This window comes from Engystomops pustulosus, chromosome 7, assembly GCF_040894005.1.
Source record: "Engystomops pustulosus chromosome 7, aEngPut4.maternal, whole genome shotgun sequence".
In the NCBI taxonomy this organism is placed as follows: domain Eukaryota; kingdom Metazoa; phylum Chordata; class Amphibia; order Anura; family Leptodactylidae; genus Engystomops; species Engystomops pustulosus.
This window is the reverse complement of record NC_092417.1, coordinates 114336468-114355720: the sequence shown is the minus strand read 5'-3', so window position 1 is coordinate 114355720 and position 19253 is coordinate 114336468. Positions and strand designations below refer to the sequence as shown.

Here is a 19253-nt window from a genome sequence, read left to right as displayed (position 1 = left end):
TCAATTGCAGGTCCCATCTTCCTGGCAGAGGAATTGAGCAAGTGAATTATAGAATCCCTTCAGAAGTCACATCAGTGTGGAAACCTTATATTCCCAACCTAGTTACTTTTGTGAGTTTTGAGTAAGGAAATGGAACCCAATTTTTACAATCCGCATAATATTCATCTAGAGGTATAATGAGAATTTTAATTTTGAAGTGGCCAATAAATGTGAAATGGGGGCACGGCATAAATATGTGGACATTTCTGAATGACTAAATAAAAAAAATTAATATTCTAGTGAGGTATGGTATTTGCGGAAACATTCATGAATGCATAGCCCTGGTTGGTCATGGCATGTCATGCACTGATAACCAGTGTCCTTCCTAATCCCATTTTTATAGCAGACACGGCATCTTTTTTGAGGACGGGCCTTTTTTGCAGTTGGTGGGACTTGGGATGGGAAGTGCTGTCCTGCAACTATCCTGCTGGCATCACTTGATGTTGTAGCCCTTGCTTCGCTACCCAGGTCTCCAAAAATTAAATTTTTTATTACTTTTTCCTGGTAGTCCAGGTAAGATCCCTGGTGGCCGGTCTTTTTGTAAATGACAAATGAATTGTACAGGGCCATTTGCACCAGATTAATAGCCAGTTTCTTGTACCAGACCTTGGACTTCCTAACTGCGCTGTAGGGCTGCAGCATTTGATCCGCAAGGTCTACCCCTCCCATGTTCTTATTATATTGTTGTATGCAGAGAGGTTTTGAAGTGGTGGCATTTCTACCACGGACAGGAACAGGGCTGCTCTCATTAGCATGAATGGTGGTTAGCACATGCACATCCTTTTTATCTCTGTATTTTACCAGCAATAAATGATCATTGCAAAGAGCTTTGCATTCCCCGGCTTTTAATTTAAAATTGACCAGTGCCTTTGGAAGGCCTTTTTGCGTCCTCCTGATGGTGCCACAAGCCACAGTATTTTTTTGGAAAAGGGCTCTAAACAGGGGCACACTTGTATAAAAATTATCAACAAACAAGTGATACCCCTTGTCCAACAGTGGGTGAATTAGGTCCCAAACTATTCGGCCGCTAACATTAAGGTTGGGGGGACATTCAGGAGGATTAATTTTTGAATCTTTTCCCTCGTATACCCGAAAATGGTGGGTAAAGCCACTGTTGCTTTCACAGACTTTATAAACTTTCATGCCATATTTGGCTCTCTTGCTTGGGAGATATTGTCTGAATTTTAATCTCCCCTTGAACAACACCAGGGAATCGTCAATTGCCAAATTTTTTTCAGGCATATATACCTCTGCAAATTTTAAATTAAAATGCTTCACGAGAGGCCTAATTTTAAATAGCCGATCATAGCTGGGGTCACTTGCTGGGGGACATAATGAGTTGTCACTGTAATGAATGAAGCGCATTATAGCCTCGAAGCGTTTGCGCGGCATCACGTCCCGATACATAGGGGTGTCGTACAATACATCGGTTGACCAGTATGATCTGATTGTTGGCTTTTTTACAAGGCCCATATTCAAAAGAAGGCCCCAAAATATCAGCATTTCTGCCTGGTCAACTGGCTTCCACATGTTATCACGAACATAAAGTGATTCAGGGTGTGTAGCCAAAAATTGAGCGGCGTACACATTTGTTTGTTGGACTATTAAATTTATTAAATCATCTGAAAAGAAGAATTTAAAAAAATCTGCCTCACAATAACCTGTGGTGTCTATCTTAACGCCGGGCACAGAAACAAAATCTGGAATTTGTGGGGCATATGATTCTGCAGACAGCCAGTCTGGATCATTACTGCTAGTACTTGGCTGACTTTCGCTCAGCCTGGAGCGCCTTGCTACTGGCTCATCGCTGTCACTAGATGACGATGAAGGAACGAAAAGTTCATCATCAATTTCACTTGCGGTATCTGTGTCTGAACAGATCATAGCATAGGCTTCCTCTGCAGTAAACATCCGCTGTGCCATTCTTTGAGATATATTCACAAAGTGTATCTTTACCTCGAACTACAACTGTATAGCTGTAAAAAAAAAATTATATTTTATTCTTTTTTTAGCTTTTTTTTCTTCTAGGTAACAAACAACAACTAGTAACTAATATTCAGTGACAGGTGCAATCACGGTATCACTGGACACTATATGGACGCTGGTCAGTGACAGGAGCAATCACTGTATTATTACTGGACACTATATGGACGCTGGTCAGTGACAGGAGCAATCACTGTATTATTACTGGACACTATATGGACGCTGGTCAGTGACAGGAGCAATCACGGTATCACTGGACACTATATGGACGCTGGTCAGTGACAGGAGCAATCACGGAATCACTGGACACTATATGGACGCTGGTCAGTGACAGGAGCAATCACTGTATTATTACTGGACACTATATGGACGCTGGTCAGTGACAGGAGCAATCACGGTATCACTGGACACTATATGGACGCTGGTCAGTGACAGGAGCAATCACGGTATCACTGGACACTATATGGACGCTGGTCAGTGACAGGAGCAATCACTGTATTATTACTGGACACTATATGGACGCTGGTCAGTGACAGGAGCAATCACGGTATCACTGGACACTATATGGACGCTGGTCAGTGATAGGAACAATCACGGTATCACTGGACACTATATGGACGCTGGTCAGTGACAGGAGCAATCACGGTATCACTGGACACTATATGGACGCTGGTCAGTGACAGGAGCAATCACGGTATTATTACTGGACACTATATGGACGCTGGTCAGTGACAGGAGCAATCACGGTATCACTGGACACTATATGGACGCTGGTCAGTGACAGGAGCAATCACTGTATTATTACTGGACACTATATGGACGCAGGTCACTGACAGGAGCAATCACGGTATCACTGGACACTATATGGACGCTGGTCAGTGACAGGAGCAATCACTGTACTATTACTGGACACTATATGGACGCTGGTCAGTGACAGGAGCAATCACGGTATCACTGGACACTATATGGACGCTGGTCAGTGACAGGAGCAATCACTGTATTATTACTGGACACTATATGGACGCTGGTCAGTGACAGGAGCAATCACTGTATTATTACTGGACACTATATGGACGCTGGTCAGTGACAGGAGCAATCACGGTATCACTGGACACTATATGGACGCTGGTCAGTGACAGGAGCAATCACGGTATCACTGGACACTATATGGACGCTGGTCAGTGACAGGAGCAATCACTGTATTATTACTGGACACTATATGGACGCTGGTCAGTGATAGGAACAATCACGGTATCACTGGACACTATATGGACGCTGGTCAGTGACAGGAGCAATCACGGTATCACTGGACACTATATGGACGCTGGTCAGTGACAGGAGCAATCACGGTATTATTACTGGACACTATATGGACGCTGGTCAGTGACAGGAGCAATCACGGTATCACTGGACACTATATGGACGCTGGTCAGTGACAGGAGCAATCACTGTATTATTACTGGACACTATATGGACGCAGGTCACTGACAGGAGCAATCACGGTATCACTGGACACTATATGGACGCTGGTCAGTGACAGGAGCAATCACTGTACTATTACTGGACACTATATGGACGCTGGTCAGTGACAGGAGCAATCACGGTATCACTGGACACTATATGGACGCTGGTCAGTGACAGGAGCAATCACTGTATTATTACTGGACACTATATGGACGCTGGTCAGTGACAGGAGCAATCACGGTATCACTGGACACTATATGGACGCTGGTCAGTGACAGGAGCAATCACGGTATTATTACTGGACACTATATGGACGCTGGTAAGTGACAGGAGCAATCACGGTATCACTGGACACTATATGGATGCTGGTCAGTGACAGGAGCAATCACGGAATCACTGGACACTATATGGACGCTTGTCAGTGACAGGAGCAATCACGGTATCACTGGACACTATATGGACGCTGGTCAGTGACAGGAGCAATCACTGTATTATTACTGGACACTATATGGACGCAGGTCACTGACAGGAGCAATCACGGTATCACTGGACACTATATGGACGCTGGTCAGTGACAGGAGCAATCACTGTATTATTACTGGACACTATATGGACGCTGGTCAGTGACAGGAGCAATCACGGTATCACTGGACACTATATGGACGCTGGTCAGTGACAGGAGCAATCACTGTATTATTACTGGACACTATATGGACGCTGGTAAGTGACAGGAGCAATCACGGTATCACTGGACACTATATGGATGCTGGTCAGTGACAGGAGCAATCACGGAATCACTGGACACTATGTGGACGCTGGTCAGTGACAGGAGCAATCACGGTATCACTGGACACTATATGGACGCTGGTCAGTGACAGGAGCAATCACGGAATCACTGGACACTATGTGGACGCTGGTCACTGACAGGAGCAATCACGGTATCACTGGACACTATATGGACGCTGGTCAGTGACAGGAGCAATCACGGTATCACTGGACACTATAGGGACGCTGGTCAGTGACAGGCGCAATCACGGTATTATTACTGGACACTATAAGGATGCTGGTCACTGACAGGAGCAATCACGGTATCACTGGACACTATATGGACGCTGGTCAGTGACAGGAGCAATCACGGTATCACTGGACACTATATGGACGCAGGTCACTGACAGGCGCAATCACGGTATTATTACTGGACACTATAAGGACGCTGGTCAGTGACAGGAGCAATCACAGTATCACTGGACACTATATGGACGCAGGTCACTGACAGGCGCAATCACGGTATCACTGGACAATGTAACTGGAAGAGCTGGTGAATATGAGGGGGCACACTAAGGGGTTAATCGAACTCTGTGGGGCACACTGCAACAAAGTTTCGTTCTGAGAGGAGGCTCAGCAGACACAGCTCCGATCTCATCCACAACTCTGACTGAAATGACGAGATCGGAGCTGTATTCCAGCCTCCTCTCACAGGATACAGCTATGATTGGTCGGTGTGACGTCACCGACCAATCATAGCGATCGCCGGACAGGGAGCGCTGTGATTGGTCCCTGCACCGATGCCTGTGACACTCGGCTGTCTATGACAGCCGATGTCACATTGTAGTCACCGTGTGTTTACACACGGTGACGATTTAAATGGATGACGAAAATGCACGTCCCGGTGCCGGAACGTGCACCCGACTTGGACGTGCATTTTCGTCATAGGTCCTGAAAGGGTTAAGAATTGTGGAGGCCACTTGAGTGCTGCAGGAATTGTTTTGTAATCTCTGCCAGATGTGTGCCCTGCCATAATTCTGCCTCTGAACTCCATGGGCAATTCCTTAGACCTCCTAATTCTCATCTCCTCTGACATGCACTGTGAACTGTGAGGTCTTATATAGGCAGGTTTGTGTCTTTCCTAATCAGGTCCAATTAGTTTACTTAAACTCAGCTGGACTCCAATAAAGGAGTAGAATCATTTCAAGGAGGATCAGAAGAAAGTGAGTGTCACAGCAAAAGGTCTGAATACTTATGACCATGTGATATTTCAGTTTTTCTTGTTAAATAAATAACAAAAATATCTACATTTCTGTTTCTTTTCTTTCAAGATGGGACGTACAGTGTCATTAAAGAACTTCTATGATCGCTTAGATGCAGGCCGTATATCAAAGTCTAATTTAGTCCACAAAACTATTAAAATTTACTTATTACATAAACACAAAATAATGATTTTTATTTCGGGTCTGAACTGGTCTTGAAATGTTATTTACTCTGTGGGTCTGTATTTATTCAGGATTTGGGGTCCTTATTTAATCTTTGAAGCTGCTTTTACTTTCTATTTATGTCAGAGATTTGGGTCTATTTTCACTGTGGTCTGAGATCTGTAAATGTTTGCAGGGTCTATTCTCTGTCTTTTTATTAATTCTAGAGATATTCTAGTATAATATCGTTCACTGTACCTATTTTGAGGTGTTTCTACTCTAGGGTTAATTAATAGGTTGTAATCACATCTTAGTCCTTATTATAATTCCACAACTTTAAAATCTTGGATAGTTGAGTTTTAACTAAAATCAGTACTTATTTACATTTAACCTTTATTTTTATTGTGTCAGCCTTATTCCATAAGGCTTTAACATTTTAAAAGCGACAAATAAAATAGCAAATAAATAATGGAAGAAAAGGACTTACTGAAGATCTTAACCCAATGACACAAGATGCTTGAAAATCACTGGGGTAGCAAAACTGTTGGAAAAGGGGCATGGTTCATGCCTTTCCACTAGAAAGTAGACAAAGAAGGCAAAGTAGATTCTGGCCTAAGAAATTTGCAATATACTTCAGGCATCAAAAAATAGTTTTTATAGGATTTGTTTAACAAATCCCTTCTGCTGTTCACCTAAGTTCTCAGTTTAAAAACCTATCTGTCTCCTTTCCATTGAAGACCCTGAGTTATGTGGGCATCTTTGTGCAACCTCCAAGTCATGTGGTCATGAAGTAAATTCTCCTCACCACTCTCCTCACACCACCTCAGCTGTAGTGATGACTCTGTTCAAATCTGGTACCAGGCATGCGATTTGAACAGTGAAGTCTATACTTCATCTTACTGCCTCTGATAGCATGCACTAAAAGGTAGACTCTACTACTCAATGTGCAGAGTGAAGGGGGCAAGGAGGGAGCATTTACTGCATGACACCATGAATCAGAGACTGTATCAAGACACGTGTTGGGGTATTTTCTGTCAAGGAGCTAGTTATGCTTTTGAACTGTATTTTTGGTAAGGGGTTTAGTTATACAAAGAAAGATTGGGAATCACTTTCCTCATAGCAACAGCAACCTATCTCAATAGGTCAAAACCTGATCAAATGTTTCCTTTAATGTATTCCATCTAGATATTTTGGACACAAATGTAAAGATCAAATTAGTGTAGAATCAAATTCTTATATGTTTTATTACATTTACAATTCATTTTCTTTATGTATTTTAAGCCTTGCTACGTGAAATGACATTCACTCTGAATTATCTCCTTACTTATTCCAGTAGTATATAATATCAGTATATGATGTAAATATCTGTGTGTTTGCCTATATGAACAGTTAACTAACAAAAGAAAATATTTTATTCTACTTCTCAATATTTTTGAAAAAAGTGCAGTAAGAAAAGAAAAACAGCAGTAACAGAGTTAACAGCATTTTCCATTGTCCTTCATTATTCTCCAGTCTTTCTGATAAGACACTCAGAAAATACATTTCCAGCAAATAGCCTTTTGGAATCTCTATTCAGTTAGTGTTACTATAAGAGGTTCGGCAGGCTTTTCACCAAAGCCTTGATTGTGGCTTCAAGCGTGCAGACCGATCTTCAACAGAAAAGTCACTTTCCGCCCTTTTGTTAAAAGGTACCCAACTGGAAAATGGGTGAAAAACAACAAAAGAGCGATGGGTCTACAGAGCAGGAAAGAGACAGAACAATTTTCCCATAGTCTCTCTAGTCCATTGTCCTGGACTGTTTTAAAACAAATGATTGCATTAAGGTCAAAAAGATGTGACAAGCGCGCAGCCACTAAAAATAATTACATTTATCAATTCAACAAGCCTGTTTTACATCCAAGAGAAATGTATCATCTCGCTGGAGTTCACTGGTTAATGAGACAAATGTATTCAAGTTTGCAGAAAGTTCTGAAGTGTTGACGGCTACAGAGAAGAAATGAATAAAATCATTAGAGGTTATACTGTAGAAGAATATATATACATATACGGTATATATATATATATATATATATATATATATATGTATATATATATCTCAAAAAAGCTGTACATAATACAAAGAAGACAAAATTACTGACTTCAGGTATTAGCTAAGTTTACATTTCTTCGATTATTTTATTTAATATTTTTGATGCTTTTTATTTATTTTAATAGTTAAATGAGACCAAAGAAGGATAACTGAGTAAACTGAGATTTCTTAATATTATTATTATTATTATGAGGGAGATGTATCATTGCAGTTAAGTCAGCTTTCAGTTTCAAAATTGATATCTGCCAATTTGCACCAAACATGTCATGTTTTAGTGTAAAATTTTCACCTTGGTCTACTTCCTCCATATTTTTCATCTGGATATATATGGTAGATATATAGCACCACTAGGTAGGTATAAGATATGGTAGATTTATGAAGCATCACTATTAAAAAGATGCTAGTTTAGCAAGTTATTTGCTGTAGTTGCACCTCTTTATATCATGTTCTAAATTATTATGCAAATGATATTTTTCTCTGATTTTCCTAAATGGTCGATGCAAATGACAGTCAGTATAATAAAAGTCATCACCTGTTAGAAGATAAATCAATTTTTTTAACAAACCTCCCAAAGATAACAGTATAGTCTTCAAAATTAAAAAAAAAACTCCAAATGCACAGTTCCAAATTATTATGCACAGCAAAATTTGAAAACATTTTATAGGTTGAAAAGAACTGAAAATGGTGATTTGTTGAATTGGTGGCATAAGGAGGTCACATTCACTGAAATCCAAAGCTATTTCAATCCAAAACCTCCTAACAGGCCAAGTTACACCTTTGATCTCACCTTCACAATTCTTTGAGTTTCTCATGAGTTTCTGCTTGAATTTCTTTTCATGATGTCAGAATAGCCTCCCAGAGCTACTAATGTGATGTGAACTGCCTCTCAGCCTCATAGACCTTTGCTTTTTATTGGTAAAGTTTTACTGTACGATTACATTAAAGGGGTTCTCCAGTGACACACAAATTAGCCCCTATCCACAGGTTCGTCCCCCCCCTCCCATTGTATCTCGAGGTGAAGAGAGCCGCCATCTCTGCAATCTCCATCAGAACCATACAGATAAATAGAGCAGCAGGCTCATGCACGGCTGTCTGTTCCCTATATCTTAGGCTACGACTGGGGTACAACAGACCCTTTTCTTGTGATCCACGGGAGTCCTATCACTGAGACCCACAAAGATGAGCAAGTTAGTTACTAACTTGTATGTTACTGGAGAACAACTTTTAGGTAAAGTTATTAACTTTTCAATCATCAAAACAAATGCATCTGCATTCATGAATCCAATGGTTACCATATTTTTCCGGGCCATTAGGCGCACCGGAATATAAGGCGCAACAGTCCGATGCGCCTTATATACGTAATAATTCCATATATAAGGCGCATCGGACTATAAGGCGCAGGGTCGGGGGCGTGGCGGAGGTCCGGGGGCGGAGCGGAGACCCGGCGGGACGCGACGCCGAGAAGAGACGCGGAACGCGGGGAAGGTGAGGGGGAGGTAAAGAATAGAATACTTACATAGATCCCCGCTACCGGAGACAGCAGATCTCCAGCGGGAACTGCAGACCACGCGGCACGAACAACTTCTGGATCCCGCTGGAGATCTGCTGTCTCCGGTAGCGGGGACCTATGTAAGTAGGGTCCGCTGCCCTCATATAGGGCGCACCGGACTATAAGGCGCACTTTGGATTTCCAAGGAAATCCAAGGCTTTTAAGTGCGCCTTATAGTCCGGAAAATACGGTATCTCTAAATAAAATGTCCATAAATTATATACAAAGCTGTACCTGGCGTGAATGAATTTTCCCACTTTGTCTAGTCATTGATCATTGCGGTCCTGAAATCTCTATTATGAATGATATTGTAAAACCCATATATGGTCCCCGATTCTTTAACTTTTATGGGAGATTTACATGACTATGCCTGTCAGTTCAATAAAAACAAATAAAGCAGTATCATGCATGAGCATCTCCACACCATACACATGGATTATAGTTCTCATGTTTTTACACTAATGATACTCTGTTCTGTATTTATTTCTCTTTTATTAAACCTTTCCACATTTATACTGTTAAAACAAGGTTACAGTTGGGATTATCTATAGTGATGACAAGCGCTTTTGTCATTGCTAAACCAGGAAGTAGAAATGCATGTTCGGAGAGGACTGAGCAGCATCAGGAATGGGTTAGCGGTTGATCTATTTTCCTTTTATTTATACAGAGTGTTGGGTAATTTTATTTATTATTTTATTTAAATAGACGATTCCTTGAGGTCAATTGTGATTTTATAAATATAAGAATAATAAAGTAATTTGAAAACAATTTGTTAAACAAAGGTTTTATATCTATGTTTCTTAGTTAAAACTTTTAATGATGATTTTGAATTCTTATAAGAAATATTTAAAGTAATTCTCAATGGTATTTGCTACAAAACCTTCACTGTTTTTAAAATTCTTGTAGATTTTTAACATATTTTTTTTAAGTTGAAAGCAATTTTATTCCTGAAATGAATTTTCTTTGACATGGTTAATTTCCCTTCAGCTCTGTGTTTGTTTACCCGAAATCCCCTTACAGTACAATGAAAAAATAATGGTAGCAGTAACAAGGACTCCATTTCTACACTAGCAATATTTACATCATCAAACCTGAGGTGTCTCATCGGATTCAGGCTGCCCTGAAAAAGAATGCACATTGCAATGAAGAAAGGGTTCAGTAATAAATTTATCTTGGAGCTCTGGAACCCTAGGGACACTCACTCTAAATTAAGAATCAAACAACCCTGTGTTCCTTTGCATAAATGCATATCAAATATTAGCATTTGTGTAGTGAGGGAAGGAACCACAGAAATGTAGACCTGGTAGATTCAAATATAAAAGAAAAAAGTATTGCACTCTCTGTAGAGTACTGTTCAGATTGTTTACTTGTCAGTATAGGATGGTATCCCTACTGACAAATTCAGGATCTGATTAATGCTGTTTTCTCTTTAATGTCTAAATGTGGATTAATAATTTACTTGTGTAGTAAATTCTATTTTTTATATTTGTTTCCTTCCCAAAAATTGTGATCATCAGGACCATAACCTAACTAGTAAAGTGCAGAGCCTGGAGTTCTTTTTGTTCCCTCAATGTTCTACATATTTTTTCATCTATTTAAAAAAAAAAAAATATTTCTCATTAGAATTCAGATCATAATAGATCCAAATGCTGCTAGAGATTTTATGTACAATTCACCACAAATTATGCACCTTTACACTTTGACTTCATGGAACTGTCCAATAGAAATTAGAACTGCTGCAAATTATGCGATTAAGTCTCATTTTGGAGTAAAAGGAAATTTTAAACCCGGTTTCAACCTTACAAAATGGAAAGCCTGATGGTATATAGCAGAAAATTTCTGAAGAAGAATAATTGTCATGTGTAATCCTTATTGCTGCATAGGGGATAGTGTATACTAGAAGAAGGCCTTCATGGACCATAATGAGCATTTGTTGTGGTTGTTATTTCTTATATAAAATACTTGTTAGTGAATATTGTTGTAAAAGGCCAAATGCAAACAAATAGGTGCTGTTTCCGTGCCGCAAACAGCAAGCACAGTTCACGCGCTGATGAGAATAGATAAAGACTGATCTGCAGACTCGAGCAGCAAAAGGACCTGCTTTATAATTTGTGTCCTGGGCATTCGGCTCATACACAGGGCCATGGAATACACAGCTATAGAATCAAATCAAAGTAAATGGGGACTTGTGCTTGCCACTGAAAGAACTGCTAGCTCACAGCCCCATTCTACATTCTTATGCACAAGGCCTAGCAAGTGTACATAAACAGGATATTGTTCCTCTGTGAAATGTTCATTGAGTTTTCTCATTTCATATTGACACATAATCAACTCATTGGGGAAGATGCCTTCTCTGTCACTTTTCTGGCAGAGAAGGCACTTAAATCTCCCATTTCTGGCATCTCTGACCCGCATGCCACCTGAGCGTGTCAGGGATTAGGCGAGGAGCAGGACGGTTGTTGGTTTAGTGGGCACGGGTGTGAAAGGGAAAATAAAAATGGCTGACAATAGTAGAAAACCCTGTCAGATCAGACCTACTCTAAGCAAGTCTACCTTTTTTGGGGGGGGGGAGGGGAGAGAATCTGCTGGAGCCTCTTTTAGTGGATACAAGTGTAACGTTGTAATCCAACATTGTAATATCACATTGAAGATTTGAGTTGTCACAATTGACTCTGATGTCAAAATGAACATTGAGATTTTACACAAGGGAAGTATAATGTATAAAAAAGTATTGAAATGTTATGTCACAGTGAGGCAATATTTAATAGACTCTGTAGAGAACATTGGATGCTCAGGTAGGACACAACTCCTTTAGAATACTAAGTTAAGACTCAAAAACTCCTTGATGCAAATAATAGTATCTTATTAATGTGATGTAGCAAGCCAATGTAAAGTCATATGTGTGATATATTGATCTCAATGGACATATACATATGTTTACAGGGTCTAAAGAAAGGCTATTGGGACCCTGTGATGTCAGCATTTGCCATTTACCCTAAAATAGATATGTAATACTAATGTGTAATACTAGCTAATGGAAATTACAAAGGAAAGGTCTATATTGAGTGTTTACAATATTTTAAACTATAAGGTTTAAAATTCTTAGAGATTGTGTTAAAATGTTTTGTAACATGTCTCTTTGTAAATTTGACAAATTGCTAATTGCTGTCTATTATTTTTGTAGCTTTCTTTTCCATTCCCATTTTTTGAATTTAGTTATTATAATATTTTTGAAATTCTTTATACCAATGTTGGCCATTAGAGGCAGCATCATTTATGTACTGCAGGGTCGTCAAACTCATTTTCAATGGGGGTCACATTAACCTTGTAGTTGCCGTAAAAAGGCCAAATGTCCTTTTATAACTGTATAAATCTACTCCTTTACAATTGTACAGTATTACCATAACAATCAGCCCTTGGAGTGTAACCACTAAGCTGAACATATTGTCCAATAACCTGGGACATCGGCATGGCCCATATGTGCCCCAGTAGCAAACATTCACAGTGTCTGCCCACAGTAGCAAGTTGTCAGTCTTTGTAACTCTTCTAAAGATCGGGCCACAGAAAAGCATTAAAAAGGGCATTAAACCCCTCACTTAAATGTAGCCCCCTCCAAGCAGTGGGAAATTATCCAACATACTCATCTTCTCCTCCATTGTGTGGCGGCTGTACGCAGCTCTGGATCCAGCGGATGTCATCATATTACATCTGCCATCTTCAGAGCCAAGTACAGCAGCTGTACAAAATATGAGAAGAGGATTGCTGCTTCGGGGGAACAAGGAAAGGTGAGTATCTGAAAACTGATAGGGAGACTGCAGGGAGATGGGCCGGATAATACAAGGCTCATATGCTATGCATTATGGCTCTGTTTTGGACTCATCTATAAAAAGGATCCTTTAGAGGTGTAGGAGCCCTACACAGTACTTCTGTTTACCTACACGTAAGTATGTCAAAACCTGATCCACATACATTTTAGTTAAAACATTATTAACTTATTTAGAAGATTTAGTAAATGATCAGCATCCATTTTCCAGAGCATAGGAATACAATCTGGAAAAAACTATATTTAAGTAATTCACTATTTTTTAATATGATAGACGCTGTACTCTGGCAGACACATATCCAACCGTAGCAACACTGGAGTTTTATGATGAATCTCTGAGATATATTGTACATATGTATAGATAGATGGTAATGCTAGGATAAACGTTACTATTGATCGTTCCTATTCCTAGAGCTCATATATTTCTGATTGATAATAAGTTTGTCACATGAGCTAACACTCTTTTCAACTGATACACAAGGAATACATTGTTCATATTTATAATTTATCAGCGTGCAGCCCCTTGATTTATATGTTTGTTTATTTATTAAAATAAAAACTTTTGCATCCCATGAGTTCTGCAAATATATTCCTCCATGTGTTCTATTGATCTGTGGCAGGATTGAGTAGAAAATAAATTAGCACACAAAGTATGCCCACATCCTTGTCCAGGGATGCTCTGGGTTGCTGTAACTAGAGCCATGCTCATTTTTCTCTGCATAACCATGGATCAATGGAGTGCGCTTTTTCTTTGGGAATTGTGTTGTGAATGGAGAAAAAGTTACTTCAAAGTTCAGAAAGTTCCAATCCCCAGTGACATTCCCACATAAACAAAAGAAGATAACAAGTTTGGTTGAACAACAGGGAATATTGCTAGTTAGTATTGTTGGTCAAATCTAGTCTTTTTATTTTTATTTTTTTAACGCTTACAATATATTTTTTTCTATTTTATTCTTTGGTTATACATTCCACAGCTTTTTACATTTTGGAAAATAATTTGCACTTCTAACTAATTAATATATACTTGGGAGCACTAAGTCATTTTATTATCTTTTTTTAGAGGTAATATTTAAAGGGGGTATATTCCAATCAGAACCAGCTGTAAACCAACCTTTAACCAGTTCATAAGCAATACATAGGTAAATGGACCTTAAAGGGAACATGTAAAAATAGTTTCACATACTCATAAAATCAACTCTATGTTACCTGGCATCAGAGGGGGTGTGTCCTGCTTGGTATGCCTCTTCATACCTTATGCCTCCTTACTATTCAGCACTTTAAGTCATGTGACCGGGGTAATGTGATCGTTTACCCGGTAACATTCAAATCTACCGCATGTATGTATCTGATCACATGCCATGACAGCTAGTTAGTGTCTGTGCCCAGCTACAGCCATTTAAATTCCGCTAGCGACTTTGCCAGCAGCATTTAAATCACTAGTGTCAACTGCCAAAAGGGAGGCGCGTTCCAAGACGGACCTGGTCCTGAACTACTGATGAAGCTCAAGGTTGGGTTCCAGAGATCCAAACATGCAAAGTTTGGTACAAACCCAGTTTGGGTCCGCTTAACGCTACTTTTTATACCTTTATACCTTTATATTCATCTTCGTTTAATTATTCATCTTTGTAAGTTATCTATGTTTTGAAGATGTATGCATTTGTATACACTAGTTATAAAAATTAAGAATTTTGAATTAGAAGATTTCTGAAGCCTGAGATGGAACCGGAAGCAGCATGACGTACGTGCTGCACGCTTCTCCTCCCCGCTCCACGCAGGTAACCCCGTGCCACCGCCTCAACGAAACCCATGACCCCTGGAAGTACCCCGTATGCTGCACGGCCCAAGGCTTACCCCTGCTGCTCTATGTAAGCGCTGGCTCCGTTCCCGGGGGGGCGAACCCTGTATGCCACCAGCACATTCGGCACCTTCAGGTCTGGAAGGAGAACCAGGCTGCACGGCCAGAGGTCCCCTCGACCCGCAAAATCACCGTATGGACTTTGCTGGTCACAGGGGTAGAGGAGCACAGTGATCCCAATCACGCTGAAAGTCTGCCGGTCAGCGTTTTCTGTGGACGCGGTACAGTGTCAAGAGGAGAGCTGCGGGTCGGCTGCAGTAGCTGAAAATATCGAGGGCATGTGAGGTCGATGTCTATCAACAGGAGGTGGTGAGACACTTGCATAATAGTATCCCCCGCTAATAACAAGTGAACTGTTGTGGCTGCTCGCCTCTTGCATTGTTTGCTACTCTAACACCTACAGCTGTCTCGGCTACTTTTCTGTCATATTGAGGCTCATTGTGGTGGTTTCTTGTGATGTACCCTGACAGCAAAAGATTCTAGGTGTCAGGCTTATTGATATGTAAACGGCAGTCATTCTGGTGACAGGAGAAGCCCCCTGCTGGTCGGTGTCTGGAACTGCAGACCTCTTGTTCTGTGACCCGGGCAGAAGTTTGAACTTTTGTACAGTGCATTTTCTGACATCTTCCCTATCAAGCAACAGTTGTGAATAAATATCGTGGACCGCCCTTTTACTGTACTAACCCGACCTTACAGCTGCTAACACCAATCTCCAACCTCTGCTAACTGCATTAACCTGACTTAAAACCAATTAACTCGTCAGACATTATTTGTCAATTTTTCCTTTCAAATAGAGTTTCATGCACGGACAATGAGATGGACAATAACTTGTCAAGGAAGATATTCTAGTCTCTGTACCCACCTCATTATAGTGCTGGGTTATACGAGACATATTATCTGAAATCTCCTTTTGTTTTTTGCCCTAAAGGGTATAGAATCATTATCTGTGTACATTATTTGTGTATAATTTTTTTCCCCCTCTCTTTGAAGATCTTGTATAGTGGTTAGTGTCTAAATAATTGCTGATTGACGCAGTGTTATTAGGTCAAAAGGGTAAAATTCTCTCTCTACATTAAGGTACTGGGAGCCCCCCATCCCCCCCCCCCCCCCCGGTGTGCATCATCCACCAGGCTCCTAGGAGTAACAGGACCATACTGGGAGTTTTAATCAGTGCTTAGTGGTATTTATTCCGTATGTAACCATTATTACCAACTATATATCATGGCGCCCAAAGGGGATAAAACAGACAAACGTAAATCCCAGGGAACAACCTCTCCCAAAAAAAAAATATCTAGTAAGACCGACAATAAACTGGATAAGATGTGGCAATCCCCCCAAACTAGAACCAAAGCTAATCAAGTGGGAATAGAAGCGGAACCTCCTAGCCCCCAGTACCCTTCTGCAAAAGAGGCGGACTGTGGAAGTAGTAAAGAAGGGAACACCGGGCTGGATAAAAGCTCTGTTTACGAAATTTTACAAGCTATACAGGACTGCAACGCATCCATTGTGAATCTCACCAATAAACTAGAAACGGAAACATCAATGATAAGGGGGAATTTAAAAAAAAAGAAAAGAAAAGATGAAGGAAAATGACTCTAAAATGGTAGAATTGATGGAGGACGTGGCTGTGTTAAAAAAAGAGGTTAAGATACTAAAAGAAGGGAAAATATCGATGCAGAATAAAATCGATGAGATGGAAGATAGGTCACGTAGGGCTAATCTCCGCATTATCGGTATGCCAGAGGGGGCAGAGTGAGAAAAACCTCCTTGTCCTCCTTATTCTGTGTTGAGAGGGCCCACAGAGTCCCAGGGAAGCCCCCTCCCCCGGGGGGTAGAGCAAAACACTTCTTGGTAAAATTGGTGACATCTAAAGATATAGTATACTGAGGAGATTGAGGGAAAGGGGGTATGTATTCATCGCTGGCTCTAAAGTCATGGTATTCCCAGATTACTCCAAAGCAACTCAAGCAAAAAGGAAAAAGTTCCATGATATTAAAAAAAGATTGCAGAAGGCTAATTTGCGATACTCCCTCTTATTCCCCTCCAAGCTTAGAGTTATATACCAAGAGAAAGCGAACTTTTTCGACACCCCGGAGGAAGCAGTGGAGTGTCTGGACTCCAAAGGCTAGTAGTGAATATGGGCCCAGGATACATGGGGAAAGGAAAAACGGTCATGATAAACTAGTGGGCCTGACAAGGTCTTGGCCCTTGTAGACAATTTAAATGGTTCAAGATAGTAATCAAGGTTGATGGCGACGTGGCCACTGGGGTGGGGCGGGGGTATGGAGAGTGGGGTTGGACGAGTAGAGATCCACAAGAGTATGGTGGGTCATAGGTGTGGAGGGACGCTCAGTCAGTGGGGTTTTTTTTGTTTTTTTTCTTTTCTTTTTTTTTTCTCTTCTCTGTTTTCTTTTTCCTTTCTCATCCCACAAATGTTGAAAAATGAATGTTAAAATCTTGATATGGAATGTCAGAGGTCTTGGGGACCCCACAAAAAGGACTGCCATATTTGACTGCATCCATAGACACTTACCCACCATAGTAGTTCTCACTGAGATACATCTCACCCCGGAGACTCTATGGAGAGTAAAGCGTAACTGGATTGGCATACAATATCATTCATGCCATACGGAATTATCTAGGGGGGTTAGTATCCTTGTACATCAGCGAATAGACTTTAAAATCATGAGAGTTAAAATTGATGAATATGACCAGTATATTTTCATTGAAGGAATCCTGGAAGGTCTACGTTGTATACTATCCTTGGTGTATATTCCACCACCCTACTCGCATGATATTATTAAGTACTTATTGCTCTTTGTGGAGAAATGTCCTGACTGCCCGGTCCTGTCCTGTGGGGATTATAATTGTGTGATGGACAGTAACCTTGACAGAATCTCGGGCGATCACTCAAGGAAAACTGGGACTGGGATTTCTCCCCTGAAAAAGATATGTGACGAGGTTGGTTTAGTGGATGTGTGAAGAAAGAAACATCTGAATAAAGTGGGGTTTTCCTGTTTCAGTAATACACACAAGACGATGTCGCGGATTGATCTTGCTTTATGCAACACTAGTTGTCTCGAATATATAACAAGGATGAAGTACGAGCCAAATAGTATCTCAGGCCACTACCTCATGATAGTTGACATGAACTTAAAAAAAGGTGCAGTGGGATACTCCATTCCATTCCGGGTTAATGCCCATTGGCTAGTGATTGGCTACAGACCAGGAGTTGATGAAGGAAATCAGTGAGTTTTGGGAAAAGAATAAAGGAGAGGCAGATATTAGAATTGTCTGGGATACCCAAAAAGCCTTTATCCGCGGTTACCTCTATGATAAGATACAATGGGCAAAGAAAACTCAAAAATCCCAGGAAGATAAATATAAGCAACACATACAAAGCTGTAAAAATGAATTTAGTTTAAACCCCTCTGATAACAACTTTGAAAAATGAAAAGAGGCCCATAAGAGATATACAGATTTTCTACCAGATAAGGCGCATCATGCAGCATTATTTGCAGGTTATAAAAAATTTTACGAAGGCAGGAAACCAGGGAAGATACTATCTAAGATCATTCAGAGACAGGAACCGGATCGAGGCATTAGCATGAATAAAACTAGTAAGGGGAACACTACTAATGATCCGGGTGAGATTCAAGAAGAATTTGTCAATTCCTTCTCGGGGCTGTATACATCTCAAATGGGGCTAGGGGAGACGGGAGTCAGGGAATATTTGGAGAATATAAACCTCCCCAAATTAACACTCCAGCAAAGAGAAGATTTGGATAGAGATCTTTTGGTGGAAGAACTTAGGGAGACCCTGGCCTCGATATCGGGTAATACATCCCCAGGATCGGTCGGACTGCCCTTCGAGATCTATCGTAGATGTGGAAGGGTCCTCCTCCCCATACTAAAGGAGGTTTTACGTTTTTCTTTGAAGATGGGTAAACTTCCGATCTCTATGAGACAGGCGATTATCACTTTAATACTTAAAAAAAATAAGAGTGAACTGGAGGTGGAGTCCTACCGCCCAATATCACTTTTAAATACTGATGTAAAATTATACGCTAAGGCCCTAGCTCTGAGACTGGGGAGGGTAGTGGCGGATATTATCCATCCTGACCAGTCAGGATTTATACTGGGTAGACAGGCAGCCAATAACCTTAGGAGAATCCTCGCGGGTATTCAACTGGGCCAGGGGGTGAACCATCCTGTCGATAGATGCAGCCAAGGCATTCGTCAGGGTGGAGTGGGTCTTTCTG

General features: G+C 40.7%; 1 protein-coding gene across 1 annotated transcript; it reads right to left on the bottom strand.

Moving 5' to 3' along the window:
* Nucleotides 1-267: 267 nt before the first annotated feature.
* Nucleotides 268-1962, bottom strand: LOC140070206 (piggyBac transposable element-derived protein 4-like). Its single transcript, XM_072116555.1, has one exon. The coding sequence runs from the start codon at nt 1960-1962 to the stop codon at nt 268-270; it is 1695 nt and encodes a 564-aa protein (XP_071972656.1).
* Between the last annotated feature and the right edge of the window lie 17291 nt (nt 1963-19253).